We start from the raw sequence: 23,500 nt of genomic DNA, 5'->3' as shown, positions 1-23,500 counted from the left end.
CTTAAAAAATAATAATAAAAAGAACAGAAAGAAGATAATGAATCAAAGGGGAAAAGGTTAAGGTAGGACAAAGTATATGCAAGTGGAAAGGAGTTCCATGCATCTGGATGGATTAGATGGTAAAACGGAGTTGAGACATCCAGTTAGAATATTGTAGGCAGGAGGAAAGAATGGAGTCTATGAAGACAGTGGATCTGTTATTGAGAATGTCATCTGGGTCTTCCACTTGGTTGTGCAGATTTAATCCCTCAGCAAGAATACTATAACTGAGTTACCATAGAATTTAATTACTGAAGTGCTCACCTATTTTTTGAGCAGATTTTCATATGGTAGGAGAAATTATTGGATTGAAAGCTGGTTTGGACTGGAGACTAATACTTTAAAGTAACTTTTACCTGCAAATCTCTGTAGTTTTCAGAGTTCAAATGAAGAGGCTAGACGCATTGAGGGAAGAAGACAGGTAAATCCATAAAAGAATTGTGGATTAGAGTAGAGCATTGAGCAATTTCATATTTAAAGAAGGAATAACATTAGATAGATAAACATACTGAGGGTATTGGTAAGGAAATTATGATTTATTTAATTTGAGAATCCAGATTTTTAGTTTTTATTCATGCTATAGTCCAAATAATTAAATAACACATGGTACTCTAATAATGCATTTTATTTTTAGGTACAAAAGTTGCAAGAAGCAGCTGAAATGGTGAAAAGCAAGTGTGAAAGTTTGCTACAAGAAAATAATCTAATGACAAAAAACAAAAATAAAAAATTAGATGAGGTAATTTAAAAATTTGAATTGTAAGATAATATTTATATAGTTTTTTCTCTGTGAATGTTATACAAATTCTTTCATTTTGGTCATTTTCTGTGGTTTTTACCTAGGAATGGTCTGTTCTCAGTCTCTGTAGGAGTTTTTTTTTTCCTGAGGAAGTAATGTTTCTTCCAGACTTGAAATGTTGTTTGTTTATGTGAATGTTTTATCACTTTTTTTCTTATGATTTAAGAAATAGCATAGATGTTTATTATTTTCTGATACAGAATCAGACTTAAACTTTAAAATCTGATTACCATTGAGATTTATCAGCCCATAAAATGCAAACTAATCTCACTTTTTTTTTTCTGGTTTTAATTTTTTTTTTTTTTTTGGTGTCTAAAAAATTACAAAGTAAATACTCTCTGCTAAATGCATTTTTGAAGAAAAATGATACCTTTTTTAAAAAATCGTCATTTCCTTTTATTTGCCCTATTGCAACAGAATAGGGGAAGGCCAATGTTGGCAAGTGAACATGTTTTTGTGAATATTTCTAAGTTTTAAATGAAACTGCATCCCTTTTTGGAGTTTCATGTTGTTTTGGTAAGGAAGCTGTGAAAGTTGTCGGATGGTAACTCCTGGTTGGAGAGGTTATGAAGTTAGTGGTCAATTCCAGCTGGGTGTAATAAGCTGGGTTGCTCCCAAATTTGGGTTTCTCAATCAAATAAGACACCACTGGAAAGAAGAAATAAGCCAGAGCAGGCACACTGCGTTAAACAGAGGTAATGGATAGTAACCCATCCAATGCTCAACTTACCAGTTTCTTAAAATTATTTTTCATCTATTTTTAGCAGACAGTATTTATGTCTTTTGGTTTCCTTCTCAGGAGATATTTCCAATGAAAATGTTTCCTCTTCAGCTAGGCAGCATTGTAAGACGTCTATTTTAAAAATCTGTGTTCAAGGGCACAGAGGGCAGAAGCTTGTGTTTTTCAGCTACTGTTTTTTTTTTCTTTTTTTTTTTTTAGTTACTGATCTACAACCACAAAAGTAATTTTGGTTTTAAATTAAATCTTTTTCCTTTTCAACTAAATTTCCTGGTTTTCTCTTGGATCTTAGGTGTTTTACAGAGTATGCTTTCTTTCTGTTTTCATCTTTTGTAATCAAGGCTGCCAGATGCTACATAGAGGATACAGGTGTTCCCTTTCTCAGGGAAAGAGTCATACTCGTGGTTTTCCTCCTCCTTATGAGCACCCTAAATGCCAATTCTGGCTATTTTTTTTTTTAATAATTAACAGTATGAGCATTTTAAAGATTGTTTTGAGTCACCTGTCCACAAAAGCGCTTCAGAGAAGAACTATAGGATGCAGGTTTTAATATAGATTGGGGTTAATATAATATAGATGAAGTCAGAGAAATATGTTCATTGTAACCATGATCAAATAAGTCAAGTGGAAGCTCATATTGTCTTGAAGTAACATACAGTAAACCCACCAATTTGAGCCACGATGAGTGAACCAGGGTTGCTCTCTTTTAGTTAAATATCTGAGTTATAAGATTGAATGACTGAAAATGACAATTACTTGATAGGCTGATGGTAGAAAATGGAAAAGTAGTATACCAATTTTACTAATATTAACATCTATTCACAAAATGACAGATGTCATTTTGCTTTCATTCACAAAATGACAGATGCTTTCCTAAGTAGTTTAAACACCCTCTTCTCAAGCTAACATCATATTTGTTTTCTTAACAAACCTTTTGGAAATTAATAAAGGGCCAATCCACTTTAATTTTATGTTCTTATGTAGCAGAATCTAAGTTAATATTTGTTCATACTTATTTTGTTTAAATATTGTTGTTTAAAACCATTATACCTAAAATACTTATTATATAACATTTATCTAGCATTTAAAATAATAAGAATTTTAATGCTAAATGTGTGATCTTGCACTTATTTCTCCTAATGCCGCACTCAGATGAGAGGCCAGATGGAGTCTCATCTGAAGGAGGTAGAGCATATCCGTGATTCCTTGACGGCGGCTGAACGGAGGCTTCAGGAGTCTCAAGAGAGCCTGCAGCACTGCAAGGCGAAATGTGCAGACCAGGCACACATCCTTAGGGAGCTTCAGGGCCAGGTGTCCAGCGTTTGTTCTGAGTTTTGCAAGATGTGTTAAAGGAACACTTGGAGTGAATTCACCAGTTGAGGGCACTCATGTCAGGGGTTGATTTTTCATTTCCATCTGCCTCTGATGATAAAATGTTTTCATGAAATACCATAATATTATGTTATATGCTGTACTTTTAGTGCTTTATGATTTTTAATTCATAATTAAAAATCAGTAACTTAGGCTATTAGTGCAAATCTATATTTAGATATTGGCGGATATGGTAATTACATGAGGGCAAGAGCAAAGCTGTGCTAATGTAAATGTTTCTGGTATCAGGATAAGGTGAATTATTGTAATTTACCTTTAAATGATTGTAATTTACCTTTAAATTATCATGCTTTTGAGTAGAATTGTGTGTCACATTTATTGGCATTATTTTCAATTCTTTTATTTTTTTCATACTTTTTAACCAATCAGAACAGGGATCAAGTATGTCCTTTTTATAATCACACAGCCATTTCCTAGCTCAGTGCCTCGCACATGAAATCACTCAAGTATTTTTGAATGGATTAATTTTTTTTTCAAAGAAGCACATCCAAGCATGGTAGCAAGTCTTTTTTTTCACTTGCAATATAGTTATAGGAAGAATTCATTCTGTGTCTTCCAACTGTATATTTTCATTTTGAAATGAAATGCATCCTGTTTATTAAAACATGCAGGCAATATTTTGTGAACTTAAATTCCTGAGAAGAGATTTTTCTAGGAAAATGTTAAATTATATTTATTTAACCTAAATTACTAGTTGAAATTATGAGAAAAAAAAATTTTTTTAATTTTCAAAGCTTTTTAAGCTACTTAAATCAGCCTTTGAAACAATGGGAAGAATTTTTTTAAATTTTTTAATATTTATTTATTTTTATGGTGTTGGGCATGGAACTCAAGGCCTCACCCATGGCTAGGCAAGCTTGTATACCACTGAGCCACAGCTTGGAAGATATTCTGTCTTGGCATGGGCATTTGTATATTTGATTTATTTTGCTTCTCAGCAGAGTATGGTTTTTACTTACAGTTACAAATTTACAGATAATAAATTATCAGCATCATTAAATGAAATATAAAACATAAGAGAAACTAAGTAACAATTAATTAAGTAAATTAATACTGTGTAATTTTCCCATATTTTAATTGCTATCAACCAGAAAATTTTCAGTTGATTTTTTTTTCTCTATTATGTACATATTGTTTTTGTTTGTTTGTTTTAAACCTAATCAGGGGGCTGGGGATGTGGCTCAAGCGGTAACTCGCTCGCCTGGCATGCGTGCAGCCCGGGTTCAATCCTCAGCACCACATACAAACAAAGATGTTGTGTCTGCCAATAACTAAAAAAATAAATAAATATTAAAACTCTCTCTCCTTCTCTAAAAAAAAGAAAAAACCTAAAGAGGAATTTAAGAATTTGTATTTTCATAATGTAACATTTCTTGGTATCTTTCTGTATAGAAGTAATAATAATTTTATATATCTTGTTTTTTTTGTTTTAACAATAAAATATTTAGATTTCTTTGGTAGTTGATTATAAAGAAAGCATATTTTTTTTTCTTCTAGATTGATGAAAATCACAGTCTTCTAAAGCTTTCTCTAGAGGAGGAAAATTATCTAATTCAGTTGAAGTGTGAAAACCTTAAACAGTAGGTATTAAATTGACTTAAAATTGGTGTTGCATTTTTTTTCCTGAACTCTATAATTTAAAAATATATATTTTCTGTATAAAGAAAATTAGAACAGATGGATGCAGAGAATAAAGAGCTTGAAAAGAAGCTGGCAAACCAAGAAGAGTGCCTTAAGCACAGCAATCTGATGTTTAAAGAGAAATCTGCAGAATATACAGCACTGGCCAGGCAACTGGAAGCTGTTTTAGAAGAAGGAAGACATAAGGTACAGATGTCCTTTATTTATAATCATTTTAATTAGTTTGCCAAAGAGTCCTCTTTTTAAATAGTTAGTATTTCCTGTTGCCAGACTTGTCTTTACCCTGATAACAGGTTAAAGGGAACAATTGTATTTTTGTTCTTTACCCATTTTTCCTTTGAAGAAAAACATATATTATTGGTCCAGAGTTACTCCACCAGGTAAATGGCTGTGTGGCGGGGTAACAGGCTGAGATAGGAAGTACTTCGAAGGTGTAACTCTGCCCCCCATCCTCTTTTAAAAATATAAAATCAAGTTAAATGGGCAAATAATTAAAAATTTTGTTCCAGTCAGGATCTGGTGAGCTGTAAAGCTCAAGTCCTTTTTGACAAATATTTGTTGTATAAATAAATAAATACATGCAAGAATTAAATTATAGTTAGATTAGCATTCCGCCTAAACTAATGCTTTCCTGTGTGTCAGGCAGTCTGCTGGTCCTTGAGAGATAAAGGTGGAAAAACCCCACCTCAGCTCTCAGCATACTCTGCTTCAGCACACTTCAGCCTCAGGACTTTTAAGGACCAACACTTGACTCTCAGATGCCATCTTACGTGTAGGCACTGTAACAGGGCAGGTTCAGGGAAAACTGGAAAGTGTGCTTACCTCAGTCTGGAAGGAGAGGGAATGACTTCAGAAAGTCTCAAAAGGAGAAGTGAGTTTTTCACACTTAAACAATAGTTTGAATCTTGAAAGAACAATGGTAATTTTTTGATTCCAAGAGGAACTAGGTTTAAATGCTGGTTCTGACACATTGTACACTGACATTGTTCACTTCTCTGAACTTTAGTTTTCTTAACCAGTAAAATGGGGTTATGCATTTCTTCATAAGTAAGGCTAAAAAGTGATTATCTGTATCCTGATGATTCTTAGATGTGTATCTCCAGCTAGCACTGTCCACCCACTGAAATCTAGACTCACATATTCTACTACTTACTTGGCATCCCAGTGAATGTAGACATCTCAGGCTTAGTAGGTCTACACCCAAATTCTGAATCATTTCCTCCAAACTTACTTCTACCCATGGTCTTCCTCAATTCCATTAATGTTCATTTCATAAAAGTCAGATAAAATCTAATATTCTTGAAATGTGACTCTTCCGAGTATCACATATATAGTCTATTTTTTTAAACTCTGAGAAGCCAATTTAAATTGATTTTGAGAGCACATTGTTGAATAAAAGCTAGATATCAAAATGTACTGCCAATGGCAGAAGTGTAATACAAATTTCTCAGCCCCACCAACTTTTGTTATGAAAATAAGACATGGCTTTATTTTGGATTCGCTGTTAGTGAACCTTGAAAATTATAGGTACTCTCAAATTCCTTCCCAAAAGTAAAGTCCTTAGAGATGTGTCTGCCCTCTCCTTTCTCTCCCACTATAGTGGATGTGGGGCTATCTGTAGTTTCTGTACACTTCTGAAGTGCCATCACTGCCCTATCTCCATAGCCCACTTCAAGGAGATAGTGCCAAGGGCATGAATATTTGTTCTGAGGGCCTTTACTTCCATAGCTTCAGATCCTGCTAGCATCCCTCAGTCAAAATCTTCCTTAGCATTTGTACAGAAGAAATGTTTGTAAATTCTTTCATCAAAATTTAGAACCATGTCTACAGCCTTATGTTAGAGGATACTTCTTCCTACTAGCTTCTTGTTCCTGGACTGGACCTGACTTTCATTCTCATTTTTGTGGCTCCGTCTCTACATTCCTACAGAAAGCCTTTCATATATCTGAATTTTTGATGAGCTAAGCTAGACTTTCTGATAAAATAAGCAATGAGAGAAATATGAAAACTCAAATTCAGGCCACTTAAGTGAATGAATGAAAAGCCAGTTGTGTAACGCGCATGTTTCTCTGTGTGTGTGTCATTCCCCTCCATTCTATCCATTTAAAAATATAATCAGCATTTCATGAGAACTTTATGTATTCCACTGCTGCTGTAGACACCATGGTGCATATAAATACTATTAAAAATAGAAATTGCTCTTATATTGTTAAAAATATGTGGTTGGAGAAAACACCTACCTTAGTTACAAAGCAGTAAAAATGTACACAAAAAAAATCTTTTGTCTCTCAAGCTAACTTTTCAAATACTTATGAAAAAAGTATAGATACTTATATGTGCCTCTTCATGATAGACTGTTTTTAAGCACTTTCTAATTGTCCAATACTTATTTGGGAATAAAAAAGTACAGTATAACCTTGTCACAGCTTTAAATCTCATTTTAAAGAAAGCACATTTAGTTGTTTTACTCTCTTAATAAAAATTACAGGTTTCTGAAGAAGTAGAGAAAATGTCTTCTAGAGAGAGGGCTTTACAAACTAAAATATTAGATCTGGAAACTGAGCTTAGAAAGAAAAATGAAGAACAAAACCAACTTGTTTGCAAAATAAACACTGTAAGTATTATTATGATTTAATATATTGTAAAAACTAAATTAGCACATTCATACCATGCAGTTTAGTTAAATTGTTAAAGTACAAATTGAGGGGTATCAAGGCTGTTTACTGGTAGTATTAAAAATAAATAATATAAAACATAAAATGTAAATGTCAGCATTATGCCAAAGAATTTGTCCTGCCTTCCTGGCAGCATGTATTGCATTGTCCCAGGTCTCATCAGGCATCTCCCCCTGCATGTGCTCTTAATGAAACTTAGAGTTATCATTTACTTATTTTCTTCATGGTATGAATTTTTCATTTTTTAAAGATGAACACAATTTAGAGTGTAAGTTAGATTTTTATATCTGTCTTGAATAATTATGTCTATGAATGTTATTTTTTAGAAATGTATAATTTGGTGTTAAGTAAATATTCAGTATTGTTAAATCTGCATATGAATGAATGCTTTGATCCACTTACCCATGAAATGAGAATACCAATTGGCTGTGTTTAATTAGTCTTCTGATGTTTTTCCTTGAATATTTATGAAATACTCAGTTGGCATAAGATACTCTTGAAGCCAGCATTAGTCATGTTTAAATTACTTAACTGACTACTTGATAATGACGTAGAGAATAATGCAACTTTATTTTTCCAGAAGCAGGAGAATTCACGAAAACTTTTTTATTCCAAGTGTCTAAAAAGTGTCTAAAAAGTAGAAAACCTAAAAAGTTAAAAAATTAAATGTTTATGGCATACACTGTTTAATTTCATTGCTTTCACAAGTTTTATGACAATTTAATCAGAATAAAATGTTTATCACTTTTAATTTAGCACAGGCCTTCCCTTTATTTCCAAAAATTTTTTTAAACTCACCATAGAAGTTTCTGATATTATAAAATGTTTATATTCTTTATGTAATTAAAGCCTCTGAAAAAATAAAGCTAAGGTGAGATGGGTTTTGTTGTAATGTTCCAGTATTTAACTAAAGCTACTAATAAGTAGGTTTACTATCTGATAATTTTATACCAGTAATAAAATATAAAATTCTAAGCACAGATTTAGAAAGCTGAAAAATGAGTTTTGTTCCATGATTTTCAGAAACAGTTGAGTGATCAGTTAAGTATTTATCTTATATACATACGTTAGCCCCAGCTGGACTATAGACACCCAGAAAGCCTCTCTCATTAGTAACTGTGTCCCCAGAGTCTTCTGTAGTGCCTTTTCTTATTTTCTACCCAAGTACTCTGGTGGGTGGCGGGGTATAAAATGAAAAATTAAAATAATTAAAGCACATATGGTTGATTTCTACTGTGATTTAGTTGTTGTAATACACATTCACTTAGCCCCATGTTTAACAGATTAATAAATAGGTTTTGCCTGGTATGGTGGTACACACCTATAATCCCAGCAGATCAGGAGGCTAAGGCAGGAGGATGGAAAGTTCAGATCTATCCTCAGCAACAGCTAGGCACCAAACAACTCAATGAGATTCTGTCTCTAAATAAAATACAAAATAGTGCTGGGAATATGGCTCAGGAGTCAAGTGTCCCTGAGTTCAATACCCAGTATCCACCCCCCAAGCCCCCCCCCGCAAAAAAAATGAGTTTTATTTAAAACCATCAAAACACATTTCCAATACATAGAACATATTTTCATACTAATTTTTGCCATTTTTCTGCCTAAAAATTCATATTTTATCCCATCAGAATGAACTTTGTTGTTTAAAAAAAATTCTTTAATTAGATCAGTTTACCAAAAAATGCTTTAGATAAAACAGGTTACAGATACTATCTAGTTTCCAAGATTTCTCTAAAGAGACCTTCTGTGTGCTTCACAACAGTGCAATCTGATAGACTGAGCTGCACAAAAAATGCAGCAAATCTTTTTGAAGCATCAACTTGACTCAACAATTTGGAGAGAAAAACAGCAACACAACACACTTGTATTTGTAGGGTAGAATATAAAATTATCAATGGATTTAGGACATACATAAGACTTGAGAGGCATTTCTGGCTTCAGGAGGGTTACAATGGGTTAAGCAGCTGAGCCCATCCTGGAACTTGTACGTTCACCACCACCCCCACCAGAGTACTTGGGTAGAAAATAAGAAAGGCCTATAGGGTGAACAGGGCACTGCAGAAGACTCTGGGGACAGTTACCAATGAGAGAGGTGTTGATAGTCCAGCTGGGGCTAAAGTATGTATGTAAGATAAATACTTGACTGATCACGCAACTGTCCCTGAAAATCACAGGAAAAAACTCGTTTTCCAACTATTTCTAAATCTGGGCTTAGAATTTTATACTTTTTTACTGGTATAAAAATTATCAGATCGTAAACCTACTTATTAGTAACTTTAGTCAAATCCTGGGAACATTACAACAAACCCATATCATTAATTTTTAAGATAATTTAATAATGGACACATCAGGTATGAGAATTTTTTTTTAAAATTAAAAATAATATATTCAGTTATTGTATATAGGTATTTTTATTGTGACTTGTATTTCTCTCTTGTTTTTATTTAGAAAGCACAACATCAAGAAGTATCTTTGAAAGAAATGCAACATAGTCTTGAGAAGTCAGAGAATCAGAATGAGAGTATTAAGAATTATTTACAGTTTCTTAAAACTTCTTATGTAACAATGTTTGGGTAAATCATTGAATTTATTTTCAGCATTAGGTTTTCACTATGAATCTAAAATGTGATTAGGTAAAAAAATATTAATGGTTATGATTTATAAATAAATATTTGAAATATAATTTATTATCTAATTGAAACTTGAAGACATGATAGCTACTAGTTTTCCTTTTTTCTAGATAATTCTCACTTAACTAGTATATTAGTTTTTAGAACATTTTCCTGACACACATAGATACGAGAATCATTTTTTGTGATGTCTGTAGCTACAATTTGTAATAAATCTTGGCCAATTATGAGCCAAATACATGATTTCAAATAATGTATATAGTTGTTTTATATTGTAATGTTATATAAATATAATAAAATATTCTGAATTTTAATTTTTGAGGATGATATAATTATTTTTATGTAATCTTTTTTTGCATTATAATTCGTATTACACGTGTATACCACAATTTTTCATATCTCTGTTTGTATATAGAGTATGTTGATACCGAGTTCATCTCTTCATACATGTACTTTGGATAATGATGTCCATCACATTCCACCATCCTTGCTAATCCCCTGTCCCCTCCCTTTCCCTATCACCTCTCTTCCCTATCTAGAATTCATCTATTCCTCCCATGCTCCCCCTCCCTACCCGACTATGAGTCAGCCTCCTTATATCAGAGAAAAAGTTTGGCATTTGTTTTTTGGGGATTGGCTAACTTCACTTAGCCTTATCTTCTTCAACACCATCCATTTACCCTCAAATGCCATGATTTTATTCTCTTTTATTGCTGAGTAAAATTCCATTGTGTATATATGCCACATTTTTTTTATCCATTCATCCACTGAAGGCATCTAGGTTGGCTCCACAGTTTAGCTATTGTGAATTGTGCTGCTATAAACATTGATGTGGCTGTGTCCCTATAGTATGCTTTTTTTAAGTCCTTTGGGTATAGTCCGAGGAGAGGACAGCTGGGTCAAATGGTGGTTCCATTCCTAGATTTCCAAGGAATCTCAATACTGCTTTCCATATTGACTGCACCAATTTGCAGTCCCATCAGCAATGTATGAGTATACCTTTTTCCCCACTTATTGTTGTTTGCATTCTTAATAGCTGCCATTCTGACTGAAGTGAGATGATATCTTAGAGTAGTTTTGATTTGCATTTCTCTGATTGCTAGAAATGATGAGCATTTTTTCATATATTTGTTGATTGATTGTATATCCTAATCTGAGAAGTGTCTGTTCAGGTTATTGGACCATTTATTGATTGGGTTATGAAAGATCTAGACAATGAAAACTACAGAATCCTAAAGAGAGAAATCAAAGAAGACCTTAGAAGATGGAAAGATCTACCTTGCTCTTGGATAGGCAGAATTAGTATTGTCAAGATGACTATACTACCAAAAGCACTATACAGATTTAATGCAATTCTGATCAAAATCCTAATGGCATTCCTCATAGAAATAGAAAAAACAATCATGAAATTCATCTGGAAACATAAGAGACCCAGAATAGCTAAAGCAATCCTTAGCAGGAAGAGTAAAGCAGGTGGCATTGCTGTACCAGACCTTAAACTATACTACAGAGCAGTAGTAACAAAAACAGCATGGTATTGGCACCAAAACAGACTGGTAGACCAATGGTACAGAATAGAGGACACAGAGACTAACCCACAAAATTACAACTATCTTATCTTAGACAAAGGTGCCAAAAACATGCACTGGAAAAAGGATAGCTTCTTCAACAAATGGTGCTGGGAAAACTGGAAATCCATATGCAACAAAATTAAATTAAACCCCTATCTCTCACCATGCACAAAACTTAATTCAAAGTGGATCAAGGAATTAAACCAGAGACTCTGCATCTAATAGAAGAAAAAGTAGGCCCTAATCTTCATCATGTGGGATTTGGTCCCAACTTCCTTAATAAACTCCTACAGTGCAAGAATTAAAACCAAGAATCAATGAAAAATGGGATGGAATGAAACTAAAAAGTTTCTTCTCAGCAAAAGAAACAATCTGTGAGGTGAACAGAGAGCCCACATCCTGGGAGCTAATTTTTACCTCTCACACATCAGATAGAGCACTAATCTCTAGGGCATATAAAAGAATTCAAAATGATGATATAATTATATCCTTCCTAAAATACCAAATTTTCAATAAACTTAATATTGCTTTAAGTATATGCTGAGTTGCCATTATAATTTGTTAGATTTTAAATATAAAATTTTAAGTCATAGTTATTAAATGCCAGTTGATGATGACAGATGAAAGCAAATTGGCATGCATTGTTTCTTTATAAAGAATAGGTGTTCAGTCTGTCCTGTGATTACATAATTTCTTCATTCATTTTGTGCTAGTGATTATCAGATATTATTATAGCCATCCTAAAGTTGAGTTTTAAGTGTCAGATTAAAGGGGAACCACTAGTCCCACTCTTGTAGTGGCCAAGCCACATGGGATGATCAGAATAAGCACTTTTAATACCAAATAGCTTTATGAGAAGCTCTTTATTATTGGGATGAAGTATAGCAATCAAGAACTTGCTCCCAGTAATTTCACACCCTTTGTGCCAAGGCAGGATCTTCTAAAAGTTGATGGATGTGGCTCATAAGGGATCAAATGATAGAAACTCCTCTTGGACAATGACTTCAGAGCTATTTGTTCAAAGCAATGGCTTGAAGATCACCCAAAAAGGGGTGTGAGGGATAAAAAGGGAGTAATAGCTTATGAGCAGAGCCATCTCTCCAAGGACTGGTATTTCTTCTCTGATCAGAAACAGAGATGTGTTTTCCACTCCTCACCTCACTCCTATGACTGCCATTTCATACACAGGGGCAACTTCCTAGTGATTCCACTGCTTCATAGTATTTTTCTCAAAATAGCAAAATATAGAATGTCAGAAGCTGGTCATATTTTTTTGCCTAACAATTTCTAGCAAGATTAAATATTGCTCCTGGACCTGTTTAATCATAGAACCTGTGATACTAAAAAACATACTTGACCCTTTATTCTTCAAGGCTCCTTAAGGCAGATGGAGCCTTAAGAAATGCCCACATGAAAGAAAAGGAAGGCTCTTAAGTATTGCTCACTAGACTGTGATCTGCAGTTCAAGGGAGAACTGCATCTTATTTATATTTGTGTCTCAGGCCCGATGTAATACTTGGATATATATTAGGTCCTCAGTTGATGTTGATGGATGAATGGATGGATGTTGAAAGAGAGAGTATTCATACTTCTGTTTTAGATATGAAAAATGAAGGCATAGAAGGTTTAACTACCATGGCCACAGAATAAAACTTAAAACTTTTAAAGGTGGTATTTGAACTCAAAGTCTTCTTACCACCAAATTGAGGTTCTGAATACAGTGTTCTGTCTTTTTCTGACCACATTAGTGGAACAGCAGCAGCAGCAGCAGCCCAGCAACAGCATTGCTGTTCTTTTTAAGCACTTGCTATGTTCTGAAGTTCTAAGTGTAATATACATATTAACTCATTTATTTTTCAGGAAACAAAGACACTTAAGAGTTAAGTAACTTGCCCCTGGCCACACAGCTTGAATGTGGTAGGCATTCAATTCACATCTAGAGTCTCTGCTCTTAACTATTAACCATATTACCTTTGCATCCATTTCATAAGTAAAGGTAGTGGGGTTTTTTTAACAGTAATGCATTTGACATATTTATGAATGTTCTTTTTTATATTTTTAATATTCTTAAAAATAATTTGTGTCTGTGGTATTTAAATATCAGTATTTGCAGTGTTTTAAGTAGACTGAGGAGGAAGAGATTATCGTAGAGTCCCTAAGGTTGGTACTTAGCTACTGTTGACGCGGTACAACAAAAGAAGTTTGCTAGATCCTGGAAGAACTTTGGCAATCTCTGTGCTTAATGCTCTTCTGTGAAGCCTTATGCTTCAGCATCAGCAGTGCCCCAGTTAGTGCCCTAGTGTCCATGAGGAGTGTTCTGCTTCCAGCTTTTATTTTAATATTTATTTTTTAGATCTAGGTGGACACAATATCTTTGTTTTTATGCGGTGCTGAGAATCGAACCCAGTGCCTCACGCATGCTAGGTGAGCGCGCTACCACTTGAGCCACAACCTCAGCCCCTGCTTCCAGCTTTTTACCATCCCAGGAATCCTGTTTCTAACAGTTTTGCATGGTTTTCCTGTGGTATTCAGGGCCTCATGACTTTGTTATGTAACAGTTGCTTCCATTGTGTTATTACTTCTTCCTGTGATCCATTCTTCCTCCTCACTTGATTTCTTGGATCTGATCTCCATTTAACTTGGCCTTTCTCAACTTGGGATCTGCCACTGGGTTTCTTGTGAGGTATTTCTTCCACTTGATTTTTTCTGACCACTAATGTGGTTTTTAAGGACAAGCATTCTTTTTCTGTTGAAATGTTAAAACTTTTCATTAAAAACTGTTGGTTTTTGTTTTTAGTTCCTGAAAGTTTTCTTTTTTTTTTTAAGTTCTATAATTCCAGTATATTTTCATTAAAAGACTTCCTGTCTCCTCCATTGGTTCTACTTCAGTAGCCCCCCCCCCTTTTTTTTTTAATGTTCTGCTTGCCATCTTTCCTTCCAAGCACCATAAGTGAGCTTCAGTTTTCCTTGTCTAGTCATGGCCCTGGGTTTCCTCAATACCTGCCAGTAGCCTGTCATGCGCATCTGTTGGGCAGTAGCAAACCAAGTGGTGAAAGACGTGATGGCCTCTGTTCTCATGCGCCTCTGGACCTATTCCATCTACTGAGTTTCATTAAGGAATTGTTTTGTTCCCAAACTTCTTCAGTAACAAGCAGCAGTTCTTTCCCAACTAACTACAAAGGTGGGAAACACTTCACTGGAGAATCAGACCACTGCAAGATTTTCTCAGGTCAGCAGGTCTGGTGCACCAAACAGCGAGTCTTTCTTTGGGGGTGAAAAACAATGATGGTCTGCAGTTGGAAAAAGTGCACAGTACTTTAAAGAATAAGTCTAATCTCTCTGCTGGCTTGTGATTTCTTCGTGGTTTTTATATTTAGGTTAAAAAAAGTCATAAAATTGTTGAGTATCATTCATTTTCGTAATTAAAAAAAAGCATCTCTGTATATACGCTCACATATGTTGTTAAGTGCATGGAGGAAGGCATAGAATCCTGCATGCCTTGGTGTAGGGGTGGGGAAAACAGTAATAACTTCCTGGATGTGCTTTTATTTTGTTTACTTATTGTAGTGAGATTTGATTACTTTTGTAGTCATTTTTTTCTCTCAGCAGATAAATAAAAAAAATTAAGGTCAGGGCATCTGCGATAAGTGTCAGTGTGTGGTTGGTAAGACATAATGGTCTAAGAATGCAATATTGGAATTTGATTTTCAGAGGTAGAATAGTTTTGAACAAAAAAAAAAGTAAAGAAAAGCCTATTAGGTGGATTACCAGATGTTGACATACAGACACAAATTATTTTTAAGAATATTAAAAATATAAAAAGCATTCATAAATATGTCAAATGCATTAATGTTAAAAAAACCACTACTTTTATATATGAAATGGATGCAAAGGTAGTATAGTTAGAGTTAAGAGCAGAGACTCTGGATGTGGAATTGAATGCCTACCACATTCAAGCTGTGTGGCCAGGGCAAGTTACTTAATTTTTAAGTGTCTTTGTTTCCTGAAAAATAAATGAGTTAATATGTATATTACACTTAGAACTTCAGAACATAGCAAGTGCTTAGAAAGAACAGCAATGCTGTTGCTGGGCTGCTGCTGTTCCTACAACAGGGAGAGAACACTGTATTCAGAACCTCAATTTGGGGATAAGAAGACTTTGAGTTCAAATACCAACTCTCTCTTTCTCTTTCAACATCCATCCATTCATCCATCAACATCAACTGAGGATGTTGATTAGCTGAGAAGCTTTGGATGGTGAAGTCGTCTAGCATGAACCATGTCTTCTAGGGTGAAGCAGAAGAATAAGTATCATGGTTAAATGTGAGCAGATGAGTAGATGACTGATAAGGAAGAAATATTTAAAATCCTTCCCAGGTTGTTTCTAATTGCATTCAGAGTAAAATTTGAAGTCTTCAGCATGGTCATCAAGGCCTGCCCTCCGTCCCCATATCACATGCTTCCCACACACTACATCCAGTTGTGCTTAGTTTCTTCAAAAACCAGGTCTGTTCTTCTGGTCTCCTCGTGGCCTGCCCTTTCCCCCACTCATGGCTTTACTAGATCCTGCTCATTCCCTCATAAACTTTCTATTCTTTTGGAAGAGATTTATTTTGTGGTTATTTGTTTCATGTTTATCTCATTAGATTTTGACCTTGAGGAGGATTTACTGTTCTTGGCCTTTATCTAACACAGTGCCTGGCTGCCTAGCACAGTTACAGAGAGTTTGCTAAAGAAAGATGGGGAACTATGTGGAATCTGGGTGAATGATTAGCTTTTCCTCCCAAAGCTGTAAGTTTTCTTCAAGAGGAGTGGGATTTCCTTTCAGGCAGAGGTAGAGATCCCTACTTGCTTCAGATAGGCTAACAGAACACACTTCCTCTCCCTCTTGCTCTTTGTCTAAGAATAAAAATTCCCGTATTTTCTTATATGACTGGCTTTGGAAAGATACTTAAATCACAAGTATAACTCACTATTTTTGGTTTATTTGACATAACTAATGTGGTACCTTCAGGTAACATTGCTACAGAAGAAAAAATAAATAGTAAAAAATTAACACTTTTCCTTAAAATATAACTTAAGATTTGCTTAAAATTATAAAGTTTAGACTTATTTTAAAAAATAACCTTAAGCATTTTGCTGGTTTTCTTCTTACTTTAGCATTCCTTGGGTGTGGGTTGAGCTTATGCAGGACTATAAGATGTACTCTTTCTAGTTGTTGTTATTAGATGAAGGTAATAATGACAGCAGTTAGATTACTGTTAACACTAAAACCTATGAGTATAGTTATGCATTGCTTAATGATAGAGATCTGTTCTGAGAATTGTACCATTGGGAAGTTTGTTCTTCTGTAGATATTATAGCATTCTTAACACAAATTAAGGCAGCTATGACATCACTGGGTGACAATTTATGAGATCACCATCACATATGTGATTTCTTGTTGATGGATTTGTCATGTGGCATATGACTGTATTTCATTAGAAACATTGTAATTATACACTGGTGACCACTTTCTATAGCCTTAGAATTTACTCTTTGCAACTTCTTTGTAATGAAGTTAAATTTTCTGTAATTAAAAATTAAAAAGCATATTTTTAAAAAAAGATATAAACAGAAAGGCATCTAAATCCAAGCCAGTAAGACATATATAAATGATCTTAAGAAAAAAGTAAAAATGTTATTATTATAGTGACAATAAAAACTACTCTCCCTTCCACCCACTGTGCTGTAGAACCCAGGGCCTGTGCATGCTACCACTGGCCGAAGCAGTCTTGAAGAACGAAATCTAAGAACTTAAACTGTTAGAGATCAAGACTTGTCATAAAGCTGTAATGATGAAGATAGTAGTATTGGTGCAAAGGTAGACAAATGGAACAGTGGAACAGAATAGAGAGTTCAAAAGAAAACCTACCTTTCTGCTTTATGACATCTGATTTATCTCAGTCATGGCAAAGATGAAACTAGTAGGTTGAGAATGAATTGTATTTTCAATAAATGGGACTACATTAGTCAGATATCCATATGAAAAAATCTTAACTCCTAGTTCAAATCAGACACAAAATTATTCAAATGGATTGCAGAACATAATATGAAAAGTAAAACTAAATCTTTTTTTTTTTTTTTTTTTTTATTGTTGGTCGTTCAAAACCTTACACAGTTCTTAATACATCATATTTCACAGTTTGATTCAAGCGGGTTATGAACTCCCAACTTTACCCCGTATACAGATTGCTGTATCACATCAGTTACCCTTCCATTGATTCACATATTGCCTTTCTAGTGTCTGATGTATTCTGCTGTCAGTCCTATTTTCTACTATCCCCCCTCCCCTCCCCTCCCCTCCCCTTTTCTCTCTACCCCTTCTACTGTAAATCATTTCTTCCATTTGTATTATCTTGTCTTACCCCTCCATTACATATTTCTTGATATATCATATTTCACATTTTGATTCAAGTGGGTTATGCACTCCCATATTGCCCCTTATACAGATTGCAGATTCACATCAGTTTCACTTCCATTGCTTTACATATTGCCATCCTAGTGTCTGTTGTATTCTGCTACCTTTCCTATCCTCTACTATCCCCCCTCCCCTCCCCTCCCCTCCCCTCTTCTCTCTCTACCCCCACTACTGCAATTCATTCCTCCCCCTTGTATTATTTTTCCCTTTCCCTTCACTTCCTCTTGTATGTAATTTTGTATAAACCTGAGGGTCTCGTTCCATTTCCATGCTATTTCCCTTCTCTCTCCCTTTCCCTCCCACCTCTCAACCCTGTTTAATGATGGTCTTCTTCTTGTGCTCTTCTTCCCTAGTCTGTTCTTAATTACTCTCCTTATATCAAAGAAGACATTTGGCATTTGTTTTTTAGGGCTTGGCTAGCTTCGCTTAGCATAATCTGCTCTAATGCCATCCATTTCCCTCCAAATTCTATGATTTTGTCATTTCTTAATGCAGAGTAATACTCCATTGTGTATAAATGCCACATTTTTTTTATCCATTCGTCTATTGAAGGGCATCTAGGTTGGTTCCACAGTCTTCCTATTGTGAATTGTGCTGCTATGAACATCGATGTAGCAGTGTCCCTGTAGCATGCTCTTTTTAGGTCTTTAGGGAATAGACCCAGAAGGGGGATAGCTGGGTCAAATGGTGGTTCCATTCCCAGCTTTCCAAGAAATCTCCATACTGCTTTCCAAATTGGCTGCACCAATTTGCAGTCCCACCAACAATGTACAAGTGTACCCTTTTCCCCACATCCTCGCCAGCACTTATTGTTGTTTGACTTCGTGATGGCTGCCAATCTTACTGGAGTGAGATGGTATCTTAGGGTGGTTTTGATTTGCATTTCTCTGACTGCTAGAGATGGTGAGCATTTTTTCATGTACTTGTTGATTGATTGTATGTCCTCCTCTGAGAAGTGTCTGTTCAAGTCCTTGGCCCATTTGTTGATGGGATTATTTGTTATCTTATTGTCTAATTTTCTGAGTTCTTTATATACTCTGGATACTAGGGCTCTATCTGAAGTGTGAGGAGTAAAGATTTGTTCCCATGATGTAGGCTCCCTATTTACCTCTCTTATTGTTTCTTTTGCTGAGAAAAAACTTTTTAGTTTGAGTAAGTCCCATTTGTTGATTCTAGATGTTAACTCTTGTGCTATGGGTGTCCTATTGAGGAATTTGGAGCCCGACCCCACAGCATGTAGGTCGTAGCCAACTTTCTCTTCTATCAGATGCCGTGTCTCTGATTTGATATCAAGCTCCTTGATCCATTTTGAGTTAACTTTTGTGCATGGCGAGAGAAAGGGATTCAATTTCATTTTGTTGCATATGGATTTCCAATTTTCCCAGCACCATTTGTTGAAGATGCTATCCTTCCTCCATTGCATGCTTTTAGCCCCTTTATCAAATATAAGACAGTTGTAGTTTTGTGGGTTGGTTTCTGTGTCCTCTATTCTGTACCATTGGTCCACCCGCCTGTTTTGGTACCAGTACCATGCTGTTTTTGTTACTATTGCTCTGTAGTATAGTTTGAAATCTGGAATCGTTATACCACCTGATTCACCTTTCCTGCTTAGTATTGTTTTTGCAATTCTGGGTCTTTTATTCTTCCATATGAATTTCATGATTGCTTTCTCCATTTCTATAAGAAATGCCGTTGGGATTTTGATTGGCATTGCATTAAACCTATAGAGAACTTTTGGTAATATCGCCATTTTGATGATGTTAGTTCTGCCTATCCATGAACAGGGTATATTTTTCCATCTTCTAAGGTCTTCTTCAATTTCTCTCTTTAGGGTTCTGTAGTTTTCATTGTATAAGTCTTTCACCTCTTTTGTTAGGTTGATTCCCAAGTATTTTATTCTTTTTGAGGATATTGTGAACGGGGTGGTTGTCCTCGTGTCCATTTCAGAGGATTTGTCGCTGATATACAGGAATGCCTTTGATTTATGCGTGTTGATTTTATAACCTGCCACTTTGCTGAATTCATTTATTAGCTCTAACAGTTTCTTTGTAGACCATATTGGGTCTGCTAGGTATAGAATCATGTCATCTGCAAATAGTGATAACTTAAGTTCTTCTTTTCCTATTTTTATGCCTTTAATTTCTTTCGTCTGTCTAATTGCTCTGGCCAGTGTTTCGAGAACTATGTTGAACAGGAGTGGTGAGAGAGGGCATCCCTGTCTTGTTCCAGATTTTAGAGGGAATGCCTTCAATTTTTCTCCATTCAGAATGATGCTAGCCTGAGGCTTAGCATAAATTGCTTTTACAATGTTGAGGTATGTTCCTGTTATCCCTAGTTTTTCGAGAGTTTTGAACATAAACGGATGCTGTACTTTGTCGAATGCTTTTTCTGCATCTATCGAGATGATCATATGGTTCTTATTTTTAAGTCTATTGATGTGGTGAATAACATTTATTGATTTCCGTATATTGAACCACCCTTGCATACCAGGGATGAATCCTACTTGATCATGGTGCACAATTTTTTTGATATGTTTTTGTATCCGATTTGCCAGAATTTTATTGAGGATTTTTGCATCTAGGTTCATTAGAGATATTGGTCTGTAGTTTTCTTTCTTTGAAGTGTCTTTGTCTGGTTTCGGAATCAGGGTGATGTTGGCCTCGTAGAATGAATTTGGAAGTTATCCCTCTTTTTCTATTTCCTGGAATAGCTTGAAAAGTATTGGTATTAGTTCCTCTTTAAAGGTTTTGTAAAACTCTGCTGTAAACCCATCAGGTCCTGGGCTTTTCTTAGATGGTAATCTTTTGATGGTTTCTTCTATTTCCTCAATTGATATTGGTCTGTTTAGGTTGTCTATATCCTCCTGACTCAATCTGGGCAGATTATATGACTTAAGAAATTTATCGATGCCTTCACTATCTTCTATTTTATTGGAGTATAAGGATTCAAAATAATTTCTGATTATCTTCTGTATTTCTGAAGTGTCTGTCGTGATCTTGCCTTTTTCATTCCTTATGCTAGTAATTTGAGTTCTCTCTCTTCTTCTCTTCACTAGCATGGCTAAGGGTCTGTCAATTTTATTTATCTTTTCGAAGAACCAACTTTTCGTTTTGTCAATTTTTTCAATTGTTTCTTTTGTTTCGATTTCATTAATTTCAGCTCTGATTTTAATTATTTCTTGCCTTCTACTTCTTTTGCTGTTGTTTTGCTCTTCTTTTTCTAGAATTTTGAGATGAAGTATGAGATCATTTATTTGTTGGTTTTTTCTTTTTTTAAGGAATGAACTCCAAGCAATGAATTTTCCTCTTAGAACTGCTTTCAATGTGTCCCATAGATTCCGATATGTTGTGTCTGTGTTTTCATTATACTCTAAGAATTTTTTAATTTCCTCCTTGATGTCTTCTAAAACCCATTGATCATTCAGTAACCTATTGTTCATTCTCCAAGTGATGCATGATTTTTCCTTGCTTCTTTTATGGTTGATTTTTAGTTTCATTCCATTATGATCAGATAAGATGCATGGTATTATCTCCGCTCCTTTATATTGTCTAAGAGTTGCCCTGTGACATAATATATGATCTATTTTTGAGAAGGATCCATGTGCTGCTGAGAAAAAAGTGTAGCTGCTTGATGTTGGGTGGTATATTCTATATATGTCAATTAAGTCTAGGTTGTTAATTGTGTTATTGAGTTCTATAGTTTCCTTATTCAACTTTTGTTTGGAAGATCTGTCCAGTGGTGAGAGAGGTGTGTTGAAGTCTCCCATGATTATTGTATGGTGGTCTATTAGACTCTTGAACTTGAGAAGAGTTTGCTTGATGAACGCAGCAGCACCGTTGTTTGGGGCATATATATTTATGATTGTTATGTCTTGTTGGTGTATGGTTCCCTTGAGCAGTATGTAGTGTCCTTCTTTATCCCTTTTGATTAACTTTGGTTTGAAATCTATTTTATTTGATATGAGTATGGACACTCCTGCTTGTTTCCGCAGTCCATATGAGTGATATGATTTTTCCCAACCTTTCACCTTCAGTCTATGTATATCCTTTCCTATCAAATGCGTCTCCTGAAGGCAGCATATTGTTGGATCTTGTTTTGTGATCCATTCAACTAGCCTGTGTCTCTTAATTGGTGAGTTTAAGCCATTAACATTTAGGGTTATTATTGAGATATGGTTTGTTCTTCCAGCCATATTTGTTTATTAATGCTGTTAAACCTGATTTGTTTTTCTCTTTGATTTTCCCCCCCTTTACTGTCCTACCTCCCACTGTTGGTTTTCATTGTTGTTTTCCATTTCCTCTTCCTGTAGTGTTTTGCCAAGGATTTTTTGAAGAGATGGTTTTCTAGCTGCAAATTCTTTTAACTTTTGTTTATCATGGAATGTTTTAATTTCATCTTCCATCCTGAAGCTTAATTTTGCTGGATACACGATTCTTGGTTGGAACCCATTTTCTTTTAGCGTTTGAAATATGTTATTCCAGGATCTTCTAGCTTTTAGAGTCTGTGTTGAGAGATCAGCTGTTATCCTGATTGGTTTACCCCTAAATGTAATCTGCTTCCTTTCTCTTGTAGCTTTTAAAATTCTCTCCTTATTCTGTATGTTGGACATCTTCATTATAATGTGTCTAGGTGTGGCTCTCTTATGATTTTGCACATTCGGCGTCCTGTAGGCTTCTAGGATTTGGGGTTCTGTCTCATTCTTCAAGTCTGGGAAGTTTTCTCGTATTATTTCACTGAATAAGTTGTCTATTCCTTTGGTTTGGAGCTCTGTGCCTTCCTGTATCCCAATGACTCTTAAGTTTGGTCTTTTGATATTATCCCATATTTCTTGGATGTTCTGCTCATGGTTTCTTAGCAGACTTGCTGAGCTGTCTATGCTCTTTTCAAGTTGAAATACTCTGTCTTCATTGTCTGATGTTCTATCTTCTAAGTGATCCACTCTGCTGGTAGTTTTCTCAATTGAGTTTTTAAGTTGGTTTATTGCTTCCTGCATTTCTAGGATTTGTATTTGTTTGTTTTTTATTTCCTCTATCTCCCTGTGAAATTGATCTTTTACTTCCTGGATTTGTTTATGAAGTTCCTTGTCAATGTGATCTTTCATTGTCTGATTTTGCTGTCTCATGTCTTCCTTGAGACTCCAGATCATCTGAAGCATGTATATCCTGACCTCTCTGTCTGACATTCCATCTGTTGCAGCTATTACCTCTTCTAGAGTTGAGTTGACCTGCATTGCCTGTGGTCCTTTCTTTCCTTGTCTTTTCATACTGCTGGCGTTTCTTTCTGCTTGGTGAAGCTGTTGTGTTTTTGAGATTTTCCCTCTATTTATTTATATTGCTCTTGTATAGTTGAAAAGTCTCCCTTGCAGGACAGATGGTGGCTGTGATCCTCCACCAATTGGTGCGATCTGTCTACCACGCTGGCGGGCCCTAGGTCTGCTCTGCTGGCCGGTCGAAGGTCCGCCTACCCAGCAGGCACGAGGGGCACCTCTGTCTCTCCGTAGGTTGCTGGGCCTAACCTCCCGATGGGTCCCTGGTATGCCTACCTTGCAGGC

At 35.3% G+C, this 23,500-nt stretch overlaps 1 protein-coding gene across 14 annotated transcripts in view; it reads left to right on the top strand.

The window, feature by feature from the left end:
- Nucleotides 1-10,232, top strand: part of Odf2l (outer dense fiber of sperm tails 2 like) — a 38,502-nt gene extending 28,270 nt beyond the window's left edge. For 10 of the 14 annotated variants that reach the window (XM_078026648.1, XM_078026641.1, XM_021720834.2 and 7 more), the window contains 6 exons: nt 674-778; nt 2,730-2,888; nt 4,467-4,549; nt 4,634-4,796; nt 7,099-7,224; nt 9,737-10,232. In XM_078026648.1, coding sequence (XP_077882774.1) covers nt 674-778; nt 2,730-2,888; nt 4,467-4,549; nt 4,634-4,796; nt 7,099-7,224; nt 9,737-9,865 — 765 coding nt within the window. In that variant the 3' untranslated portion in view covers nt 9,866-10,232. The remainder of the gene's footprint in view (nt 1-673; nt 779-2,729; nt 2,889-4,466; nt 4,550-4,633; nt 4,797-7,098; nt 7,225-9,736) is intronic. The other 4 variants (XM_078026646.1, XM_021720838.2, XM_021720837.2 and 1 more) reach the window with 1 other exon arrangement.
- Nucleotides 10,233-23,500: the final 13,268 nt, after the last annotated feature.

This window comes from Ictidomys tridecemlineatus, chromosome 11 (assembly GCF_052094955.1).
Source record: "Ictidomys tridecemlineatus isolate mIctTri1 chromosome 11, mIctTri1.hap1, whole genome shotgun sequence".
In the NCBI taxonomy this organism is placed as follows: domain Eukaryota; kingdom Metazoa; phylum Chordata; class Mammalia; order Rodentia; family Sciuridae; genus Ictidomys; species Ictidomys tridecemlineatus.
Note: the sequence above shows the minus strand (reverse complement) of the source record. Positions and strands in the feature narration are given on the sequence as shown.